This window comes from Penicillium brevicompactum, assembly GCF_028827555.1.
Source record: "Penicillium brevicompactum strain IBT 35665 chromosome Unknown utg000005l_segment0_segment0, whole genome shotgun sequence".
Taxonomy (NCBI): Eukaryota; Fungi; Ascomycota; class Eurotiomycetes; order Eurotiales; family Aspergillaceae; genus Penicillium; species Penicillium brevicompactum.
Window position 1 is genome coordinate 3,001,709 of NW_026623208.1, and position 22,728 is coordinate 3,024,436.

The 22,728-nt window shown below is 48.8% G+C and overlaps 6 protein-coding genes across 6 annotated transcripts; 3 read left to right on the top strand and 3 right to left on the bottom strand.

The window, feature by feature from the left end:
- Positions 1-190: 190 nt before the first annotated feature.
- On the top strand, positions 191-2,624 carry N7506_006981 (guanine nucleotide exchange factor VPS9; the record flags this gene model as incomplete). Its single annotated transcript, XM_056956274.1, has 5 exons — positions 191-465; positions 494-1,509; positions 1,559-1,812; positions 1,876-2,528; positions 2,579-2,624. 5 exons carry the CDS (start codon positions 191-193, stop codon positions 2,622-2,624), a joined length of 2,244 nt encoding a protein of 747 aa, XP_056810608.1.
- Positions 2,625-2,929: 305 nt separating this feature from the next.
- On the top strand, positions 2,930-4,454 carry N7506_006982 (putative toxin biosynthesis protein; the record flags this gene model as incomplete). The annotated part of the gene is made up of 4 exons (XM_056956275.1): positions 2,930-3,118; positions 3,213-3,351; positions 3,404-3,512; positions 3,572-4,454. The coding sequence occupies 4 exons, from the start codon at positions 2,930-2,932 to the stop codon at positions 4,452-4,454; spliced, it is 1,320 nt and encodes a 439-aa protein (XP_056810609.1).
- Positions 4,455-4,965: 511 nt separating this feature from the next.
- On the bottom strand, positions 4,966-6,145 carry N7506_006983 (ceramidase; the record flags this gene model as incomplete). The annotated part of the gene is made up of 4 exons (XM_056956276.1): positions 4,966-5,143; positions 5,201-5,717; positions 5,818-6,004; positions 6,059-6,145. 4 exons carry the CDS (start codon positions 6,143-6,145, stop codon positions 4,966-4,968), a joined length of 969 nt encoding a protein of 322 aa, XP_056810610.1.
- Positions 6,146-7,328: 1,183 nt separating this feature from the next.
- On the bottom strand, positions 7,329-11,917 carry N7506_006984 (uncharacterized protein; the record flags this gene model as incomplete). The annotated part of the gene is made up of 6 exons (XM_056956277.1): positions 7,329-8,251; positions 8,305-10,156; positions 10,216-10,363; positions 10,430-10,767; positions 10,822-11,031; positions 11,186-11,917. 6 exons carry the CDS (start codon positions 11,915-11,917, stop codon positions 7,329-7,331), a joined length of 4,203 nt encoding a protein of 1,400 aa, XP_056810611.1.
- Positions 11,918-12,857: 940 nt separating this feature from the next.
- On the top strand, positions 12,858-16,898 carry N7506_006985 (uncharacterized protein; the record flags this gene model as incomplete). Its single annotated transcript, XM_056956278.1, has 5 exons — positions 12,858-13,131; positions 13,189-15,836; positions 15,892-16,030; positions 16,135-16,406; positions 16,473-16,898. The coding sequence occupies 5 exons, from the start codon at positions 12,858-12,860 to the stop codon at positions 16,896-16,898; spliced, it is 3,759 nt and encodes a 1,252-aa protein (XP_056810612.1).
- Positions 16,899-17,107: 209 nt separating this feature from the next.
- N7506_006986 (uncharacterized protein) lies at positions 17,108-17,761 on the bottom strand (the record flags this gene model as incomplete). Its single annotated transcript, XM_056956279.1, has 1 exon — positions 17,108-17,761. The coding sequence occupies one exon, from the start codon at positions 17,759-17,761 to the stop codon at positions 17,108-17,110; it is 654 nt and encodes a 217-aa protein (XP_056810613.1).
- Positions 17,762-22,728: the final 4,967 nt, after the last annotated feature.

The following is a 22,728-nucleotide window of genomic DNA, read 5'->3' on the forward strand; positions in this document are numbered from 1 at the left end:
TGTCCGATTTCGCCGCCCTCAAGGCGGGTTGTCATTGGCCGGGAGGACCTCCCCACATCGACCTGGAAATTGAGCTGTGAGACTTCGGCCGAACGATGATCCGCACATCAACAGATAGAGCCGCATGTCCATGACATTACAACCCCCTGAATCTATCTTTTTTATGTCGCTAGTGGAAGTCACATAGCTCATGTCGTCTAAAGAGCTCCCTACCTCTCCGGGTCCTCAGACGACGGACGGCCCGTCCGCCCATGATCACGCTGAGACGAGACCAACCGACCTTCCCGTACAAACCCAGGATTCTTTGCTAGACGATAGTCCGACAGGCATCATGAACCCAGACATTGCAGCAGAGAAGGATGTGCCAGCAGCATCTCCGGGCCCCGAAGTAGCGGAACCGACAAAGACTGCCCTAGCTCAAACGCCAGCTGAGCCGCAACCGCTTGCGGGGCACATGGAGAGGCTGTCAGTCTCCGACAATACATCAGCAGAGACACCGTCAACTGCAAACACTCCCCCCGCCTCCTACGCTCCCAGAGAAAGACGCCCTTCACATAAGCACAACTCCCACTCCTGCGCCAACGCTCCCGCTCATCGATACAAACACGAACCCTGGCTCCGAGAAAGAGCTTCCAGAAGTGCCGAGCGATAGCGATCGGGAGCTCAAACAAAATCAACAAGTCGAAGGGGAACGGGAAGATAATGATTCGCAGCCGGAGATCCAAAATATCATGGGGCAGTTTCAGGACCCCGCGCGAAGCACCGACCAGAACGAGATCATGTCTCCACGACTTGGGCTGGCCGAGCAGTTTCGCGGAGGTCCGACGTACTTCCCACCCCGGAAGTCGAGTCTGGACCACCCTGCTGCTACCGAGTCTGCAAGTCCTCCGGTCGCTGGATCTGCGGGTGATCAACCTGGACCCATCCCCCACAAGCCCGAGTCCCCAGTATCAAACCGACGATCATCCACGTCAACAGTTCCACCACTTCCAGAACCAGAGTCGGAGCAGCCATTTGATTTCCACCGGTTCCTAGAACAACTGCGTCACCGCACTGCCGACCCTGTAGCCAAGTTCTTGCGCTCATTTCTCATGGAGTTTGGGAAAAAGCAATGGATGGTTCACGAACAAGTTAAGATCATCAGTGATTTCCTGACTTTTATAACAAATAAGATGGCCATGTGCGAAATCTGGCGCGATGTATCGGATAGCGAATTCGACAATGCCAAGGAGGGCATGGAGAAGCTCGTGATGAACCGCCTATACTCCCAAACTTTCGCACCGGCGATCCCGGCTCCGCCAACGATACCCCGAAGCGCAAGTCGGAGTCGCCGAAGAGAACTAGAGCGGCTTCATGGACCCTGGCGCCGCGGTCAACACCAAGAAGATATTGAACGAGATGACATCTTAGCCCAAAAAATTCGCATATACAGCTGGATCAATGAGGGACATCTTGATATTCCACCCGTGAGCGGCGGTGGACGTCGGTTTTTGAATTTAGCACAGCAAGGTATGTACGCAACGCGACTCATCACATGGCTGCGCTAATTCTGTTCTAGAGATCTCAAAGATCAATGGCTACCGCGCACCCCGAGATAAAGTCATCTGTATCCTCAATTGCTGCAAGGTCATCTTCGGCTTGCTCAAGAACACCAAAAAGGCAGATACATCAGCAGACTCATTCATCCCACTCTTGATCTACGTGGTCCTTCATGCGAACCCGGACCATCTGGTCTCCAACATTCAATACATCCTTCGTTTCCGGAACCAGGACAAACTTTGCGGAGAGGCAGGGTACTACATCTCATCTTTGGTATGTCGCATTCAATTCACACAGCGTAGCGTGATTTCGAAAAGACAAACTAACATCTCTTAGTCCGGAGCGATCTCTTTCATCGAGTCGTTGGACCGCACCAGTCTGACCGTCAGCGACGAGGAATTCGAGCGCAACGTCGAGGCCGCTGTGTCGGCCATAGCCGAACAAAACCGTGAAATCGAAACATTCGAGGAACCCTCCTCATCTCAACCTCCCCCATCCCAACCCCAACCAGGGCCCAGTCGCCACCAACCCTCCCAGTCTAGCGACGAGGACAGTTCCGCTCCCGTCGCAGGGCTACTACGCACTATCCAAAAACCTCTCTCTACCATCGGCCGCATTTTCTCCGACGAGCCAGACTCCGGACCCACTTCCCAAGACCGTCTTCACCCTGTCGCAACCCCCCAACCCGGTGTGGCACCTCGCCTCTCTCCGAACGTCTATCAGCCTCCACGCGCCAGCAGCGAAGACGGCCGGCGCTCCGGAGACGAACGCTCCCACTCCGCCCACCGGGGTGGAACCTCTGCGAAGAAAAAACTCACCCGTGTACTCGATGCGCAGGACGCCGCCGCACGCCAGGCGAGTGCTGAAGATGCCGAGGCACGGCGTATACAGCGTTCTGAACACAAGAACGTAGTAGAAACACTGTCGAACATGTTTCCCAACCTTGACCGAGACGTGATCGATGATGTCGTGAAGATAAAGGAAGGACGGTAAGTAATCTCCTTGCGTATTTGCGGTCAATTGCTAATTTTATTGGTAGTGTTGGTTTAGCGGTCGATGCATGCCTTGCACTCAGTGCAGAGTAGTATATAGAATAATTCATAAGCTCTTCGGGATCATCCATTTTCCCCAATCGTCTCAGTAAAATTAAACATAATCCCATGTAATCTTGGAACTGAAGTCACGATGTGTATGTAACTGGTATACTTACGCCGTCGGCAGTTGAGCGGACGCGCCAGATCCGCCCCGAAAACCGCAAAACATCAGCCTCAGCCTCGGCTCCCCGCAAAAACCGCGGTCTCTCCGGACTTTTGTCTTAACTCCCGGATCTTTATGTCTGAATAGAAACTCAATCCTGCAAAGTTTCTCTTCAGTATAAACATCCCGCAACATGTCTCCGTTTCGCATCGTCGAGCACATTGTGCCCACTCAGCACATCAGGGAGTACCCAGGAGCGACGGCCAATGAGCAGGAAAAGCCCCTGCATCTGGCAGTGAAGCAGTATATTCCACTCGACAATCCCAATCCGCAACCCGGCGACGTGACTATCCTCGCAGCGCATGCGAATGGCTTTCCCAAGGTATGCGTGTCAAAAATGCCGAGGTCCAGATCTGCGGCCCGTCCAGGCGCGATGCGACGGCCGACAAACCAATTCGGTATGCTGACCGCGTCAGGAATTATATGAGCCTCTCTGGGAGGAGATTCACGCTCGATCGAAACAGAATGGATTCCGCATTCGCAGTATTTGGATGTCCGATGTGGCTCAGGAGGGCCAAAGCAGCGTGATCAATGAAGATTCGCTTGGCAACGATCGTATGTGAAGCAAAAATATACCAGAACCATCATGATACTAACCATATGACAGCAAGCTGGTTCGATCATCCTCGAGACCTCCTCCACCTGGTCAATGTCAAGCGCGCTGAAATGCCCCGGCCGATCGTCGGCATCGGGCACAGCATGGGAGGCGCTCACCTGTAAGAGCCAAATCCAAGCCCATGTACCAGCACCAGCAAGACCTAACCAAAACAAATAGCGCACAACTATGTCTAATGCACCCGCGCCTCATCCACACACTAATCCTACTAGACCCCGTGATCCAGCGACAGACAACCCAACTAGACGGTCTGAGCATGGAACAAAACATGCGCCGCATCGCCAAGACCACCCAGCTCTCAACCTACAGACGAGACCTCTGGCCCTCCCGCCAAGCAGCCGCAGAAGGCTTCAAGCGAAGCCCCTTCTACCAAGCCTGGGACCCAAGAGTTCTCTCCCGCTGGGTCGAGCACGGCCTCCGCGATCTCCCAACAGCTATCCATCCACTGGACCCAAAGGCCCAAATTGGACCCGACGGACCCCCTGTAACCCTGCGCACACCGCTTCACCAAGAGGTCTTCACGTTCTCCCGACCTAATTACCACCATGCCCCCGGCAGCGGTAAGCCCGTCAATCGCGTCACGCACCCAGACCTGGACGCAGAGCACCCGCACAACCACCCATTCTACAGACCTGAGTCCGCGCGCATCTTCTCACAGCTTCCCTTCTTGCGTCCTAGCGTGTTGTACATCTTTGCCGGAAAGTCTGACATGTGCACGCCTCCTATGCGCGCCGACAAGCTCGCCCATACGGGCGTTGGGCAGGGAGGCAGTGGTGGTGTTGCGGCGGGACGTGTGCGAGACGTGTTTTTGGAAGAGAAGGGCCATTTGCTTGCGCAGGAAGCTGTTGATGAGTGTGCTGATGCGGCGGTTTGCTGGCTTGCGCCTGAGATTCGGCGCTGGAAGGATGAGGAAGAGAGCTTCCGGTCTGCTTGGAGTAAGAAGTCGAAGATTGAGAAGATGACTATTGATGCGGAGTGGTTGAAGAATGTCCCGGCGCCGGCGCGCAGGCCTAAGGCCCAGAAGGGTGACTCGAAGTTGTGAGGGTGCCATGCTCTGCTTCTTCCTGTGCTTTGCGTGGTTCGATGCTCATATCGACTATCCCCTGCATTGAGAGCGATATTACGCGATATTACTTTTTATATACTATATTCCATATACATACATCCGGGCAGGACTGAACTAGTTCTGCATGTTTTTTTTAATTTATTGTATCGCTTGTATCTTGAATCGCTGAACTAACAACCAAAGTAAGGACAGACAAAACTCCCATCTATAGTCACGACTCCACGCCCCCAGACAAACAGATAGGAAGAGTATGGTATTTCCAAAGCTCGAAGTTAAACACGGACGTTTCCGAACCAAGTTGTGCATGCCATACCAATAGCAACGCCGAAGAATGCTAAGAGATGCTCTACTCCGTGTCTTGTGACAAAGGACAGACAAGAAGGAGCATGGTATCTATTTCACGTGTATGTCAAATATCGCATTTGCAGGTTTCACCGCGACACCAAGTGACGAGTGGAACGCAAAGAGTAGAGAAGCCAAGAGCCTCTCATAGAGTTTTCTTAGACCGGGCCTCATGCTCAATAGCAGAGACACGGATAATCTCGGGAATATGCCAGAGACGTGCCCATCGTAAATGATATTCGTCTTGTCGGTTGTTGAGACAGTGACGAAGCCAGATGCCCCAGACAATGTAGTAATAAGCGCCAATGCCTGTCATGACGTGCCTGGAAAAACGGTTAGCGGGTAATGACCAAAAAGTGTGCGCCGAGCTCAAAACGTACCACCAACCATGGCCTTCCAAAAGTAGGCCCCATGGTAAACCGACAGTGCGGCGCATACGACGGATCTCAGAGCAGAAGATGTTGTCCAAATTCCAAATGAAGAAACCACCCAAGAACATGCTCAGTCCGTAGATGACCATGAGCCACATGGTCTTCAGCATCTTGGTATCGCGCACGTTCTCGTAGTGTTGGCGCTCCTTCGTGGGCACGGGAAGACCCTTCTTCTGACGCTCGAGGCGGTCCTCTTCGGTCGAGTGGCGCCATTTTGGGCGGAGGGTCACTTCCATTATATACATGCTGCGCAGGACGACAACGGTAGTCAAGAGCGCGTAGGCATTCTGATGGAAGATCGGGTCTTGGAGATAGTGGTAATATAGGGTGATGAAGACAGCAAGGCCGGTGAGGGAGAGAGCAAGAGCTACCCGGAAGACCGTAGAACGCGCGTATGAGAACAAGGCATATGCCATGAGGCAGGTGGTGTAGATCATGGACAGTTCATCGACGAGTTGCATTGGGTCTGTTTCGGTCAGTGATGATCTGGGAACAGCTCCGAGGTTTGGTACTGTGACGCTTCGCGATTCTGGTATGTTCGTTCCCCAGGGAATGGGTATACTGACATTTGAGGGTGGAGTGGAAGAAGAAGCTCCCGGTTCCGACTACCAGATACCCTAGCAGGGCGACAGTGAAGATCTGGTCATGTCCGTTACGGCGACAGCTGAGAATACCGGAAACCCCGAGCCACATGAACATCAAGTTCGTGAGGGTGTTGACGATCTCGGCAGCGTACTCGGTGGCATAGTAATCCTGGGCGAGCGAGGTGCGTTAGCGTGATTCCTCTGTCGGCGTGGGGTATCTTACCTCTTCGCACCAGTTCAAGGTGGAAGTCACAGGCGCCCAGTATCCCTCCTTTGAAGGAGGATAGGGGAAAGAGAGGGACCAAGCCATGATGTTTGAGAGTCCAAAACTCTCGAAGGTTGAGGAAAGAAGAGAGTAGGGCGAGCCTAGGGAGATGACGTCGATAACCACCCCCCCCAATTGGGACTAGCTGATTGGCTGATCTCTCCGCACGTTGCCGGCAGGCGGTGTGCTTGGCTTTGCTTATCTGCTAAACTGCCAAAATGCCACGTTCTTTGTTTATTCCTTCGGCGATTGTTCTGTACAGTATGGCTATTGTGAAGTTGGAATACTGCTTGAATGAGGACAATCCTGGAGACCATAGCTTAAAAAAGCTCAATGAGTGTCCAGGTGTGAGCTCAAACTCGGCAGTTGCGGCAGTTGCGGCAGTTCAGCCAAAGTCATCGAGAAACACTCCTACGATCTTTAAAACAGCTATTTCGTGCTAAATTGCGTTGCGCATTCTTACATCGCACCATAATTACCTCCAGCAATCGAATTTGTTCATATCGTTGATTTTATATAAAGTTATATTGATTTGAGAATAATATAATCGATTAATTATATAATTCACTTTTTATAAAATAAATAACTAAAGATATTTTGGGAGCTAATTTTCGACTATTATAGTAATTATGTGAGATTAATGGGTTACTCAAGTCAACCCTAAGAGTTAAGGCACGACTCTGCACCCACCCCTTAATCCTAGTTGCCGCCTAATTTGCGGGGCCTCTTCCCCCAACTTTTAGGGCTCCCCCAGGGCGGAATGTACCCCTAGAACCCGCAATTTCAATTTCAATTCCAAGGGCTTTGACTTTGAACCTGGGAAAATAAAGACACTTCAAAGGTTGGCGGAATGAATTATAATAGCAATTGATGTCTGCGGCCACATGGCCACGAGCATACCTCGTGTTGCTGCCAACATTGCGTTCTAAGGTGGTGCATTATGCATCACTGTCGGAGCTTGCCCAGGTGTGGCTGCCTGATTGGTCAGACTCCGGCGCAGTAGATAGTGGCAGAGTGGCAGAGTGGCAGAGTGGCAGAGTGACAGAGTGGCAGAGTGACAGCTTCTCTGTCTCTGTCTCTCTCTCTCTCTCCCAGGGCTGCTTCCTCTGCTCATCTCCCGCAATACATACAATATCGTCGTACATGCTTAGTCTTCCGATAATCACGAACTGAAGAAATGGATGAATTTGCTCACAAATTATATACTAGAGTTCGACTTGAGTCTCAGCTAAACAGCTGACGTTGAAGCTGATTCGCTGGCACTACTGCTGGAAGAAGTTTCCGCATCATTCCACAAATACAACGGACCAGAACAGTAAGTCTTGCCCGTCTGTAACGTCTGCGAGCATCGAGCATCATCCAGTGACGGGTTGACGGCCACGAACAAAGCATGTGTGATACTTTCCTGGGCACAGATTCCAACACAGGTCTCATTGGCAGCAGCCTCATGCCATCTTCCACAATTGAGGGTTGTTCCCTCGGCCATAGTCGCGTTTGTCGGCGGGGCAGCCCAGGCCTCGCTATATCCGTTTGATTTGCCGGGAGTAGTTGAACCTGTACCGGCTGTTGCATTGGAGTGCGCACCACCGGGCGCCGACAGACAAAGATTATTGCCGTAAATCTTGCTGGCAATTTGCAGATTGTCACAGTCGAAGGAGATCCACGGGTTGTATTTGCGGAGATCCCCGGTTGAAAGCGAGTAGGCGTACTCGATCGCGGTACAATTGTTTGTTGGCTCGAGTGAGTATGTATCTTCGCAAGTTAAAGGAAGACAAAGCTTGAGGCCTGCTTTGATGGAGAAGCAATCCACAATTTTCTCTTGGTTACCCGTGTAAAGTGACGCGGATGAGACCTTGTTTGCCGCTGCGATGGATGTGCAGTTGTCACCTTTGACTGTTGTGTAGTAATTATCCGAGACACAGAACTCGTCTTCCTCCTCGATGGTCGCCCAGGGGATTTCAAGGATGTCGGTAGGTCCGGAGAGGCCGCATCGTTTGTTCAGTTCTACCAGAACTTCTTGGTAGTAGTCGTCGTACATCGAGTAAGGCGTCTGTTGCATCATCTGGAGACGAGTTGTGTAGCAGTAAGAGCAAGCTTCGCTTTCAGGCATATCTGCGGTGCTTTGAACCAAAGTAAAATCACTGATGACGTCTTGCAGAGAAAGAGTTAGTTACATGCACCGTGGGGAGAAGTCTGTAACATACCATTGCAGTATTTGCCTGTGGCTTTATCTTTGCTGCAAGTTTCATTGTAACCGGCCCAGATACGGCCACCATATAGCTCCGGAGGAGAGCCGCTGATGTTATATCCGCCGCAGTTATTTTGCACAGCCCCGAACCACTCACTCAGGCTCTCGCCACAGCTAGTGTCACAGACAAGGTCCGTCAGGGTATCATTGTTCAACGAGCCATGCCATTTGCGAGACATCATGTTCTCAAGGTATGTCTCACACTTGATATTTGCTGCCAATGAAGTTTTGCAAGTGTCCGGAAGATCGATCTTCTCCAGGCTGTCAGAGCTGTAGATAGAAAAGCCGTCGAATTTCCTCTGGCCAATAGTCATATCCAAACCACCGATCCAGACGAGAATCGAAGAAAGAAGCCCGTTGACGTTGTCCTTGGCGTATGTCGGAACACCTTGGAAGGGGGTGACCATTTCCACAATTGCCCTGGTACAGAGATTGTAAATCCAAAGATCATGACTTTGCTCAATCTCAAACCCGCGTTGCTGGCAATCGTTTGTATCGAGACATTTTTGAGAATAATCTGAGTACCAGCTGTACAGACCGCTGCCCAAAACCCAGATGGAAGCTGAATCAATGATACGTACGGCCCAAGAGAATGCACATGCAGCAGTGGTTGAGTCACAATTCTTGAACAATGGGTCATTAGGGAATGAGCCCGGTGTGAATGGACTGGGAGCCAGGGGAACAGGTTGGTAGTATGGTGATTCTGTTTGAATCATCCCCATAAGGATGTTGCTTGCACCAGAAAGTTGATACTGGTAGAGCGTGCAATGCTCCGAGGCCGTACCGTACAGCCACGCGAGCTTACTCTCAATCAGAATACCACGTCCTGCATATACATCAATTTGATCCTGGGTGGTCACATCCATATCGTGATCAGCGACCCAAACCCAGATGTTCTCCAGATAGGCGTTTGAAAAAGGTGTGAGATGAAGGAGAAGAGATGCCGCAATACAACCAGGCTTGACTTTGCCTGACTGTTTGGGACATTGAGCCTTTTGTAGCTTGGATCCAATGGCTCCGCCAATGCGAATATGAGAGTCCCACATCGCAGCAGATCCTTGGACAGACTCTGCGACGTTCCACTGCACGAGAATTGCTCCGGCAGTGGGGCCCGAAACAGTGAAAAGCATGTCTTGAATCTCAACAATACCAACATCGCCCTCAACTCCCACCTGGACGGCCACATACGGATTGTCAACATCCTCGAACTTCTTTCCTGTTGCCATGATTTGAGACCAAGCTTGTCCGATGATGCGGGAGCCGACAGGAACCTTCAGTGTATCCTGAATCATGTATACTCCGAAGGGGAAGTAGACAACCGAAGAAATGTTGGCGGCGTAGGAAAGAACAGAGTTGAGAATGACGGTGTCATCAGTGCTGCCATCACCCTTTGCGCCGAAAGTCCGAACGTTGATAATATCACTTGCCTTAATGTCCTCGTATTGAGGTCGTCGGCGGGTAAAGAGATTGGACTTGACGTAAGCTTGGGTTCCAAGCAGCTTCTTGCTCATGGATCCGGTAGTGATGTCTGCACCGGACACAAAAGATCCTGTGCCTTCAGCGTCGGTGACCCTACCGAATCCCCAGGCATCCTTGAGAACCTCATCACCTCCTGCTAGGAGAACTTGGTTTTTGACGTCATCTGTGATGGCCGTTTTGACATTGAAAAAGCCCACATTTTTCAAAAGCAGGGAGGTCGAGTTTTCGGCATAGAGAGAGGTGATGATACCATTTGCCGTGTTTGCAATGATGGCATCAGCCAAAACGAGAGATCCAACACCTTGACCGGTACCCAGGGCGCCGCCACCCTAATTCAAGTAAGCTTCATGTTTGACCAATAGTTCATGTTCGGAATAATAAAACATACCCCGCCGACGATAGTCAAACCGTTCGTACACGACTCAATGACATAGTCCTGCATAGTCCATGCCCAATCCCAGTGAACCTGAAGGGCTGTGTTGCACTGAACAAAGACGAGTTGACTTGAAGTAAATTGTTGGTTGCCAAAGTATGCACTGTCATTCATCACATTAGAAGGCATCCAAGAAAAGAAATCCAGATGATTCTGGTATGTGGCTTACCCAAAGTTGCCTCCCACAAATGTGAGGTCTGCGAGGAAACCACCCGAGCCGTTCTCCATATAGATTCCCTGCTGTGTATTGCTGGGAACATCCGAGTTATATACCATGTAGAACTCGATGTTCTCTAGAGAGGTTCCCTGAGCAACCTGCCAGTGAATGGCACAGATATAGGCCGAGGTATCCGTTTGGCGAATGTCGATTTTGAAATTCCTCACACTGCGCAGGAAATTGTTTTGATTGACATACCATTGCTCGTCATCACTGACATAGACATCGGAAGTGATGACACCCAGACCGACGAAGCTAGAGGCTGCCAGGATAGTTGGCACATTGATCGGCTTTTAGTAAGTTAGTGGGAGCTTTCGTTTGACCTGCTAGATTGTAGTACTCACGTCTCCCAGGAACTCCGTATTATAGTATTGAATCAACGGAGAGCTGACAAGGTAGGTGCCTTTGGGGAACCAAACTGTAGCAGGATAGATAGTACTAGAGCCGCAGTCAGGGCCACATCTACCTCCCTCGGAAATAGCACGGTTGATGGCCGCTGTGTCGTCTGTGACTCCGTCACCAACAGCGCCATAGTCTTTGACATTTCTCCAAACCTAGAGAACATTGATCAGGAGCGGTTCTTAGTTCAAAGAAGCAAGGGAAAGATGAAAGAGGGCCACAGGTCACACAAGATTAATACAGCATGATCAGCGAGACAAACGAAGTGAAAGTGCAGAAAGGGGGGATGATGTTGAATGGGAAATTTACCTTGTAGCCGCTGGGTGCGAATGGACTTTGACCGGTCTGGTCCACTGTGGCCATCCAGTACTCAGAAGCAGCATCACGCTTGTTGAGCGTCGCTTTGGCAGTCTTGTTGTCACCTATGTGGCCAGTCTCATCACCACTTTCAAATGCACTGTAACCATAGAGTCCATTTGGTCTGAGCAGGGCCTGTGCGGGGGTATTGGTATGTCTGCGGCCTTTGCCGTACTTCTCTCGAATATTCGCTGCAACCTGAGGCTGATTGCCTGTTGGTTTGTTGACGGTGGACTCAGCGACAATGCGAGCAGCCTTAGCCAGCTCAGGTGGAATCACGTAAGGACTGTTTCCGCTCGTTTTATTCGAAGAAGAATCTCTGGTCTGAAGACGGGCAATATTCACAGACTCGGGGCTGTAGTCCAAAGGCTTAGCAGTCGCCCTTGTGCCCTTGCGGGACTCAGAAAAGGTATCTTTGTTAAAATTGGGATTCTCCGTTCGATCTTTGTTGACTTCTTTCAAAACCGCGAGTGCATTTTGTACCATTTCGCGCGCATCGCCATGACCGGTTGCGCTCGCATTGCCACGCTTGTGATGGAGATGACTATGATGAAGATGATTGTGGTGAGTTTGAGTATTATCGGCCCACACTGGAACCCAGAAGATCGTCAGGGCCAGTGCCGCGATCAGCGGCAACAAGCCTTGATCGGAAAACCGTGATCTACCACTCAGTCTCATCTTCATTCAAACCTCGTGGCATAGATGAAAGGCCTCCCAACACCAGGGGAATACTTAACCATAAATCCGTCTCGCCTCGGCCGGAGCTCGCGACCCAATTCCATCCACGCTACTTGATGCAACCCGACATTTCTTCCACCAAATTTCGCTAAGCGATGGGCCGGAAGTTTCCGTTGATACTAAGAGACTCTATACTCAGGGTCCTCTTCACGTTGAACCAACCAGGAGATCGCATGTTACCCATTTTTGGATTCTGGCATGCGCTACCCGGCTTGGCCATATTGATGTCTCAGCCTCTTCCCGAAGCTACTGCACGCTCCAGCGAAGAAGCGAAATGAGCCTCCATCGGGGGCCAGATACAATGTATTGTGCTAGTCGAAGCTAGCGTTTGACAATACCATTATCCACCGGGGGCTACCAGTTATAGCGGTGCAGAGACAGACACGAGAGACCTTCGTTTTGAGCTTCATACTTGCAGGATATGAGACCAATGCTGGCGTGCCTATCTTCGCCAAGTTCAAGCAAGCTTTTCCGATTTCTATCAACCGCGATATAGTACTGACATCTGTCGCGGATCAGCCGGTAAGGGTAAACGCCAAGGACGCCAAGAGCGCCAAGAGGCCCACCAAGCCCTATCGCGAACTGCGCCAAGAATACCACTCTACTCCGTACTACAACAGCCTCGATGGGGCCTCACTATAGTTCTTCATTGTTTTTACGCTTGAGAAATGCATGCAGGGAGAATTTTTCACAGCTACGGAGTAAATAGTTTGAACTATCAAGCACCGGATCAGAATTGAGGAGATTAATCCCTCACGCTAACACGGAGGAGGGCCTTGGCTACGTCCAGTAGCATCTGAGTACGGGATACCGGATGATAGAAGAAAATTTAGTAGAAGTAATAGAAAACGAGATCGCACCCTGCGAGAAAGATTTGTGAAGCACAATGGGGGCCTTCCATTTCAATCGGAGCCTTCTCTGGCTTTTTGGCCTAACTTGTCTCTTCTTGTTGTGCCAGAATGCCCAAGCCGCAGGCTGCAGTGCTCTCGCTCCTTGTGCCACCGGCTGCTGCAACAAATTCGGCTACTGCGGAATAACCGATGACTTCTGCGGTGCCGATTGTGTCGCTAGCTGTGATTTTGAACCAGAGTGCTCTGCTTCAAAACCCTGTGCTCAGGGATGTTGCAACAAATTTGGATTCTGCGGTTTAGGACCTGACTGTAAGATTTGATCTCGCTCAATTTTTTTAACTTCAATCTCTAACACTTCATTTCTAGTCTGTGGTGACGACTGTGTTGCGAACTGCGAGAGAAAGTCCGAGTGCGATCCCGGAAAATACGGCGATTATGCCGAGTCTAAGAAATGTCCCTTGAATGTCTGCTGCTCCAAGTTCGGTTTCTGTGGAACCACCAAGGACTTTTGCGGCACCAAGAAAGTCAAGCGTCCCTCATGCCCAAACAAAGACAGCTTGAACCGAGTTGTTGGATACTACGAAGGCTGGAGCGTTAATCGCCCATGCAACGTCTTCTATCCTGATCAGATCCCAGTTGGAGTATACACTCATCTCAACTATGCTTTTGCTTCAGTTGACCCCGAATCCTTCGCGGTCTTGGCTCCCAGCGAGTCTGAGAAAAAGCTCATGAAGAGATTGACCGATCTCAAGAAGGCCGACCCTGATCTCAAAGTCTTCATTGCCATTGGAGGATGGACTTTCAATGATCCTGGTCCAACTCGAACGGTCTTCTCCGATATTGCACGCTCAGAAGCAAACCAGAAGAAGTTCATTGCCTCTTTGAAGACATTCATGACTGATTACAACTTTGATGGCGTTGATCTTGATTGGGAATATCCAACTGCAGATGATCGCGGTGGACGTGAAGAGGACTTCAAAAACCTCCCCAAATTCCTCGCCAACCTCAAGAAGTCTCTTAAAGGAACAGGTGGCCGTGATGGGGTTAGCATAACCTTGCCTGCCTCATACTGGTATCTGCAACACTTTGATCTCGAAAACTTACACAAACATGTCGACTTTTTCAACATAATGTCCTACGATCTTCACGGAAAATGGGATTTGGGAAACCAATGGCTTGATCCTGTTCTCAACTCGCACACCAATCTGACCGAGATCAAAAATGCCATGGACCTCATCTGGCGTAACGACGTCCCCTCCGACAAGGTGGTTCTTGGATTGGCATTCTACGCTCGTGTTTTCTCTGCTTCGGACCCTGCCTGCATGGACCCTGGATGCCCCTTCGTCTCGGGTGGTAACCCAGGTCCCTGCAGTGATGAAGTTAGCATCCTACTCAACTCTGAAGTCAAGGATATCATGAGCGAGAAAAAACTCACATCAAAACTCGACAAAGATGCTGCCGTCAAGATACTCAAGTTTGACACCAATCAGTGGCTCACATACGACGACGAGGAAGCCCTCGAGATGAAAACCGACTTTGCGAAATCCCAGTGTCTTGGTGGTGTCATGGTTTGGGCAGTTTCTCACGATCACCCATCTGGCAACTTTTCTACTGCGTTGGCAAAAAAGACCGGCCGAAAAGTCACCTCACTAGCCTTTGACAAGACGAAGGACTCAATGGAAGTCCAGAAGACTCATCTCCAATGTCGATGGACCAATTGCTTTGAGAGCTGTCCCAGTGGATGGACAACTGTCGCTCGCACTGACAAGGGTGCTCGCGGGGACGAGAGGATGTGGGATAACACCGGATGTGGTGGTGATGGACAGCATACCTTCTGCTGTCCGCCCGACTCTGAGCAGCCCAAGTGTGGTTGGTATACGCATAACAACGGTCACTGCAAATCAGACTGCCCGTCAGGGTACGTGGAAGTTGGGTCGAATTTCCAGCATTGCAGCAACAACGACAACGACTACCAGGCTGCATGTTGTACAACCGACACAAACAGCATGAAGCTTTACTCTCAGTGTGACTGGGCTGGCAGTGCGCCGGGTTGTGATAGCGGAGAGTGCCCAAGCAACATGGAATATTTCCTGAACTCAACGACTGGCAGTGGTGGAAACTACTGCAACGCGAAAAGCGTCAAATATACCTGGAACGGCAATGAAGGTACTTCCTGGGAGACGCGAAAGTACTGCTGCGATGACGACGACAAGACCAAATGGGACGACTGCGAATGGAGAGACGACATTGGTTTGGCGCTTGCCGATGGTGTTGTCAAAGATTACTGCTACAGCGGCTGTCCCAATGACAAGGTCCGCGTCGCCATGGATCAACACCGAGACGGCTGCAAAGGTGACGGTGGAAAGTCCATGTGCTGTAGCGCGAACTATGTCACGAAGACGAAGCGATCCTACACTGATTCTGAAAGCCGCCTTGAGTCTGACGTGAAAGCATTCATGAAAAACCCAGACTGCGGCAGCGATGCCTACAACTTCAAGCGCGATTTGGAAAGCATGGAATTTGTGGGCCTCTCCTCTGGGGAATACAACCACACATCGGTCTTACACCGTCGTTTTGATACCAGGCCGTATGAGTCTATGCGCGGTCTGATGCTCGATATCGGCTTCACGCTTGTGGCAGGCCAAGCAGCCATCGAAATTTGGGACAAGAACGTTGCTTCTGTCTACAAGAATTTTGCGGTCGATAAAATCCAGTCATGGCTGAAGAAGAACCCCGAATGGAAGGAAGATGGAATGGTCGATTATTCCGCCTTGATAGTCTGCAACATGGACATATTCGACGACAAGATTGGAGGTGAAGACAGTGAGATCAGCTGCGAATACGCATATCGATCCTGCTGTCCAGACGGACAAGAAGACTGTAGTGATGAGGATTCAGACGACGATGATGACGGAGGCAACCTCGAGGCACGGAGTTTGGAAAAGAGAGCGGGTCCCCGGCCCTTCAAAGTACCTTTCCGCAATGGGGGTTCCCTTAACTGGGAATCTTTCTCGGTATGTTAAGAGACCCCCTCCGATTTGACTCCTGACTAAATCACGGAAATCACAGTATAGAAGCAGTGGTGAATGGGCCGTAGGCCACCCCATTTGGAACCATGCATATGGGTATCGAGGCGAGGCTGAATGTCTGGATACAACCCTTGGGAGTCAAAGGATCACCACTGCGAGGGGCAGGCGACCCTATTCAGGTAATATTCCCCTTTATGGCTTTGAATATGGCTGGGTTCTCTCCAGCTTTTTGACATCTCTCATTTCTTCATTTCCTTGTTGTGATTTGACTGACCAAATGCAGCGGAACATTACATTGAACTGAACACGATTCAAGGGTTCCTCAGAAACGGTTACGCAGGAAGGTTGTCAACTGGAGGACAACCCAGAAACTCTGCCCTACCTCGTCCATTCCTGGAAGCCCTCAACACGCCCATGCTGCGTGTTGCACCTCCAATGGCAGGTGGGGAGGCATCGTCAACCCCGCTCGTAAGAGTCATGAATGCTCTTGGAAGCAGATCAAATGAACAAAATTTCATTGTTCTCCTTCAGGGCCTAAATTTGATCAAAAGTCGGGTAAGACCTTGAAACCCCGTATCCTGGCTCAATCGTGGGGGCTTCTTTTACTGATTCATTTTCTAGATGTGGCGTGATGCCACAAGATATGCGAACATGACCACTCAAATGGAGCTCGATAATCCGAACGAAGCCCTACAAAGCATCAGATCTGTCATCACTGTCATGAATTATCTGAATGATCCTCGAGTACGTCCTCGTATGGTTGCCACTTCAAATGAAATCCGCAGGGAGTGGGGCCTAGTAGACCAGCAGTGGACCGCCGATGGAAATGATGCAGTCTATGCCCAGGATTGGTGGGATCAATGGTTCCGAGACCGGCTTCAGCATATTGGAACAACGAATACCAATTGGGCCCTTAGCAGCATAGCTGACATGAGACGACTGTGGGCAGTGAGGACGGGATCCAATGTCGCACCTACTATCGAGACTCTGGATAAGATGAAGGCGGATGCGACGGATATGAAGATTGACATGGATGATCTGGATTGAAGCTGAGCAACCATGTGAATTGATAGATAGATGTATATAGTTCATACAAGAGAACTTTCAAATCGGGTTCCAAGGCTTCAATGGTAGGGTCGTTGAGTGCCCAGGCGGTTCAATTCAGTAGACCATTTCAGTTGCAGAACCGACAATACGTAGCTATTGAATTTTGGGTCTTTTTTCTGTAGTACTCAGTCCCACATGGCATGACAAATTCACAAAACATCAGAATCGTCGGGTATCATCGCACCACAGTCCTTCATATAACCCCCGTCATACATATCCGTCCACACCTCCCACAACGAGGGCAGGGAACACTTCATATGCCCTGGAAAATCCTCATGTGGATCTACCTCCAACGCCTCGCCGAGTTTCACGTAATGACGTCTCCTCTCTTTGTAGTTCATGTCCCCTGGAAAGGGAGCGTCCTGTAACGTTTGAAAACTTTCTTCGTCAATGACAATAAACATGCGATAGCTAGGAAACATATCGAGCACATCACGCTTAATTGCGTCGGCCCTGAAATGCTCGCGGAGTTGGTCGATCGATGCTCCGTCGAACTGGGAAGCATCTTGAATGACTCGTGGCTGGTAATTGGGCCAGATTTCATCCCAGGGCGTTTTGATGAACTCCTTTGCCCTTGGTCTCCAGCTAAGGGAAGATTCGTATTCCCAGTAGAATCCATTCTTCATGTGCTTCGTGGTGAGGTCGACCATACGCGGGAAAGCGGCATTGGATTGGGGAGTGTAGGTCGTCCGGTAGATTGTGTAGCCCCAGGTGGGCTCACAGTAATGGAGCCACTCATAGACGTCCTGAATGGAGTCTGGAAGCCAGGAGTATTGCTTCATCGGCTTTCGAAGTAGCGACATGATGGGTCGACTTTCCAAGGTTGGATGTTGCGGTGGTTCAGAGGGGAGTTGAGGACGGAGAAAAGTCCAGCCTCGTTGGAACCTTGGAAGGTGTTGGAGCACCTGTTTTGATGGTATTGTTCTGTCATCCTGATACGCACTACTTATGCATTAGGGTTAGACTTGTATCTATATTACTGGATTGTGACCCACACAACTCCATAATATAACAACAACTTTACACATGCTACAAGAGAAGGACCGCTTTATAGTCCCCAGGGCTGTGAGCAGGTTTATATCAAACTTTCAGTCCCCCTTACAATACCCTACTTGTACTGGACCCTGGTCAATCTAGTTTCTCTAGCATAAATTACCATTAGTTCCTTGGCATCATTCCCACATTATCTTGGCATGTTCGCATCTGAACTAGGGCCACGGAGTACGGAACACGGAGTAGAGAGTAAAGAGTCAATGTTACTGTCTCTTCGTGTGGCACCCCCAAGGCTGTATGATATGAGAGCCTCGCCAGTATCGGGAAATAATGAAGAATAGGCAATCTTCAATTCTTCAGTCGAAGATTGCCTATTCTTCAGTCGGCCTTGTTGCTACATATCTCACTGCCGAGAGCCGTTCACCCCTCTAGCCGACTTCTTCGACCCAAATTCGAGTGTCCGGTGTGTCAATCAGAATAGGTGGAAGCTCCGATGTGTTTTATTCATGATATACCCTGAAGCGAAGCGTGAGGTATGGTGGTATACTCGACTAGATGCTGGAATTTGGCGGTGTTGACATTAAAAACCGCCCCCGCAATGGCAATTTTACGCGTTCAGAGCGCGCAGAGAGTCATAAAGTGCTGAAAAATGCCTAGAAAGAAGCTGAGCAGAAAGAACAAATGTATATCGACCGTGGATATCTCCCTTTAACAAGGGTGAGCCGTTAAGTAGAAGTGAAAAGGGTTGGAGGGGATGAAATGCGGCGCGTCACGTCGCGCATCACGAAAAAAAAGACAACTTCCCCCAAAATCCCCTTTAGCCCTTTTCGGCCCACCTCAATGCATCGCTTTCTTTGCCTTTGTCTTTCTTTAGACAATGGCTCCCTTTGATTTACCGCAGTTCCCCCATTCAGAACCTACTCTTCCTCAACCACCTTCTTCCCCTCCGATTCATAGTGCTAAGTGAGGTCGTCAAGGGCAATAGTCCCGAATTGAATATGCTCAATGTCAACATATGCGGTACAGAAGACGGCTCGCCTGTTGCTTGGATCCAGGTGAATCACACAGGACGGGTCACCTTTACCAATAAAACTGGGAACCAAGTGTCATGTGTACTCAATGATGGATTGAAGACTGGTAGTTGGTGTGTTACAATTGAGAAAAAGGACAAAACGAACTCATCTACCGGCACTCCATCTACCAGTACTCCATCTACCAGCACTCCATCTACCAGCACTCCATCTACCAGCACTCCATCTACCAGTACTCCATCTACCAGCACTCCGAATGACAAACTCCTTACGATCACCAGTGTTGTTTGGGTTAAAGCTTAAGTAGTCTACTGTAAAAGACCTGTGCGAACGTGCTTAGAAGAACCAGGCCAGGAATTTGGATTATTTGCATCATGGAAGTTATCAAGATTGAGGCCTTAATGAAGCTCATGATCATGATCGTAGCATTTTGTCTTGAAGTCCGGCTTGAAAAGGTATTTATTCATTTGTTTCTTCTGAAATGTTGAGAGTGAAAATTAGGACATGGGAAAGACAGAAGAATTTTATTGTAATACGGAAACTGATTTGTGGAAGGTCCTAGACAATATTGTCATGATCTGACTCTATGTAGCTACATCCGTACATTTAGGCGAGACAAATCAATTGCTCGCAATCATCCACATAGTTACATATGTTCCGCTGTCAATGGCCTGACTCTCATAATCATACCAACGTGAGTCTGGGGATAACCGTGCCCTTTGCTTCTAAGACTGAACAGTGAAATTAGGAAGGGCAAGGGTTTGTGTCGGAATGGTGACTGTGTGGGCCAGCCAACCAGTTGTCGTATTTCTATAAAAATCCGCACTCATGAATTACTACTGCACGATTTCACCCCCATCGTATCTTTTACCCATTCGGCCGCCCTTTAACAGCCACTTCCGGTTCATCCTTGAAACCTAGGAGGTAGCTCTGGATTTCAGCTGCTATGAATTGCTCAGCTGGAACCAATTCAGCAAAATCAATAGACAGGTCCAGGATCTTCTGGGTTTTCATGGCTCCAGCTAGCTGATTTTCCAATTTGCGAGTCGTAATATATGACACACTGGTGAACTCCAGTTCAATGAATGGTTTGTAGATGAGACAAAAAATGCTTCAATACTGCTTTTATCCGTATACCCAAAGTTAAACATTTTATCCACACGACTAGGGCGAGTCAAAGCAGCGTCAAGTTTGTCAGGGTGATTAGTCGTCATGATGAGAATTCGACCTTCTTGGGCTCCGACACTATCGAAGCAGCTCAAAAAAGCCGATAACGAAACGCCGCTATAGCAGATGTCGTTTGTCCTAGCGTTCTCCAGCAAATAACAGTTGCTGATCGGTGAAGAAAACTAATTTGTCTCGCTCATAGAGCCATAGAGCCTATTCCTAATAAGGAATTTAAGCCCTCAGACAGGGAAGAGAGGTTCCTTTACTTTTAGGAAAGTCTACGAGCGATTACATGTCGTTTTATCATCAAAGTTTAGAGTATACAGAAGTATATTTCGCGGAGTAGGTAGAGAATAAGAAAGGTAAGCTATTCTTTTCTCTCTATATTAGAAGAATCTTAGCTGACTACTAGTTTGGTCGAATAGATTACTCAAAGCGAGATTATACAATACTGTATATCCTTCGCAGTAGCGGCTTTCACTGAAGAACAGAAAACGTGGTCTTGCGCGTGATTTAACTGAGAGAATGATCTCGCCACGGTGACTATACTGGCTGAGAATTTGAAGTAGGACTGAATACATCCATTTACTGACGAGACGGTCGGCCTAGTAATCTGAAACTATCGGGCCGACGCATATTCTGGAAAACAAGGATACAAAACGCCAGCATAATTGTGACTAAGCAACACCAACTGTCAATTCCCTAGTATTGCATCAAAAGGCCAAAGCGGCTTGTTGCATTTGGTGCCTGAGGCACGATATACTCCAGGGGGTGAGTAAGCTGGTAAAACATTCCGCCCTGACGGGCCACTCCGCGACAGCGAACCCATATGATGTAGACTTCGATTACCTGCTGAATACTTGTTTCAACAAGTAATGGAAGAAACTATCGTAGAGCTACGACGTCAACTTAAAAAGGAGAGATAGGTACGAGAAGAGGCGGAGCGTCGTGAGAAAGAAGAGAGACTGGTGCGAGAAGAGGTAGAACAGGAACTCCAACTCAATAACCTATTCCACCTCCTCAATCGCTGCTATGACTCTCTGTCTCAAGCGATCTGAGTCGAGACGGATGCGACCCTTACGACTCAGAGCAACGCGACTGACCTAGTGAATCGACTTTACTCTAAGCGTATAGTTCCTTGGCCTGACTTCCTCTAGCTCCAAGAGCAAGTCTGGAGTAAATTCGACCGTACTGCTGCCTTTACCTCGTGCTCACTATTCTCTTCTAATACCCAAATCGATTACGTTGCTACGAATATCTAGAATAACCCGATCTATTCCGAAACCTCATTTTAGAATTTTAAGTAAAACATTGTCGATAACTTTATCAAAAAGATTATTAATACTTTACAAGATGATGATACCCTTTATCATAAGTTTGGAATCCAAGACTAAATGACCTTCTATAATCGCGCAAACCTATCGGAAAATTTGCTTAAGAACAATCTAGGGTAAATAAGTCTTCAGGATACACAGACACCCCAAAGACCAACGAATATTAGGCGTGGAAGAGGTAAAGGAAAAGTGAAAGAAGTAGCGTAAAGATAGAAGGATAGCACTTCACGAAAACACAATCAATGTGTTGACCAATTCTGCGTATATACTGTGACTGATAAATGACAAATACTAGTATATACATTAGAGTTTAAAGCGCTATATAAAGTAACAATTCCTAAACTAGTAGCTAGTCTACACCATATAGATCTAGCCCGGAATGTTATTGACCAGAAGGGCGATATATTTGAGTTTTATATCACCTATCTTGTCGTCACTATAGTCACTTAGATATTCTCATATATAATCGATAGTAGGGTCCAATACGGCTATATCTACATAGGAGAAGCTTTTGTTTTTCTCTATATCCTAGAAGATGATCCAATAGTTGTTTAATATTTCATGTATATCCTGAACCAGAATGTGTAAGCGGACAACGAAATACGCCTCCACTAGACCGCTATTGATTAGGTGCTTGCATTTACCTTTCAAGTGCTAGCTGTCGAAGCTCTATCTCAAGAATAGTATAATATAGTATACGATAAACTAAAGACCTAGAAGATTGAATACCTAGATGTGTTGAGAAAAATCTCCGAGACTCTCTATAAAGACCCACGAGCCTCTAATTATCGACTCTTGCACTGGAAATTAAAGCCGAAGACGCATAATACACGATCCCATACTCGCTGTAAACTAAACATGTTTACTTCAAAGCATTCGTCAACTGAAGGTAGTGGTAGTGATAAAGAATTGTATTTACCATTAATCGCTACAACGACTCATAGTAGGTCGAGTCGTGGCCAAGATAACAACCGCTAATTAACTAAAGAAAGCGAAAGCACATAAGCTGGCAAATAGACCTCTCGAAAACATAGGCAATCTACACGACCCTACTACACAATTGCCTATATCCGCAGCATCGTTAACCAAGAACCTCTGGATAAAGAATACCCCAACTAGAAACTCCATGACAGCCAGAGACACTCTATAAGACCGCAGGAGTTCACACACCAGCTTCACCGTCAACTCACCCGAAACCGAAACCATAGGTTTGAACAGCTTCACGTCTATGATCGGACAGAAAAC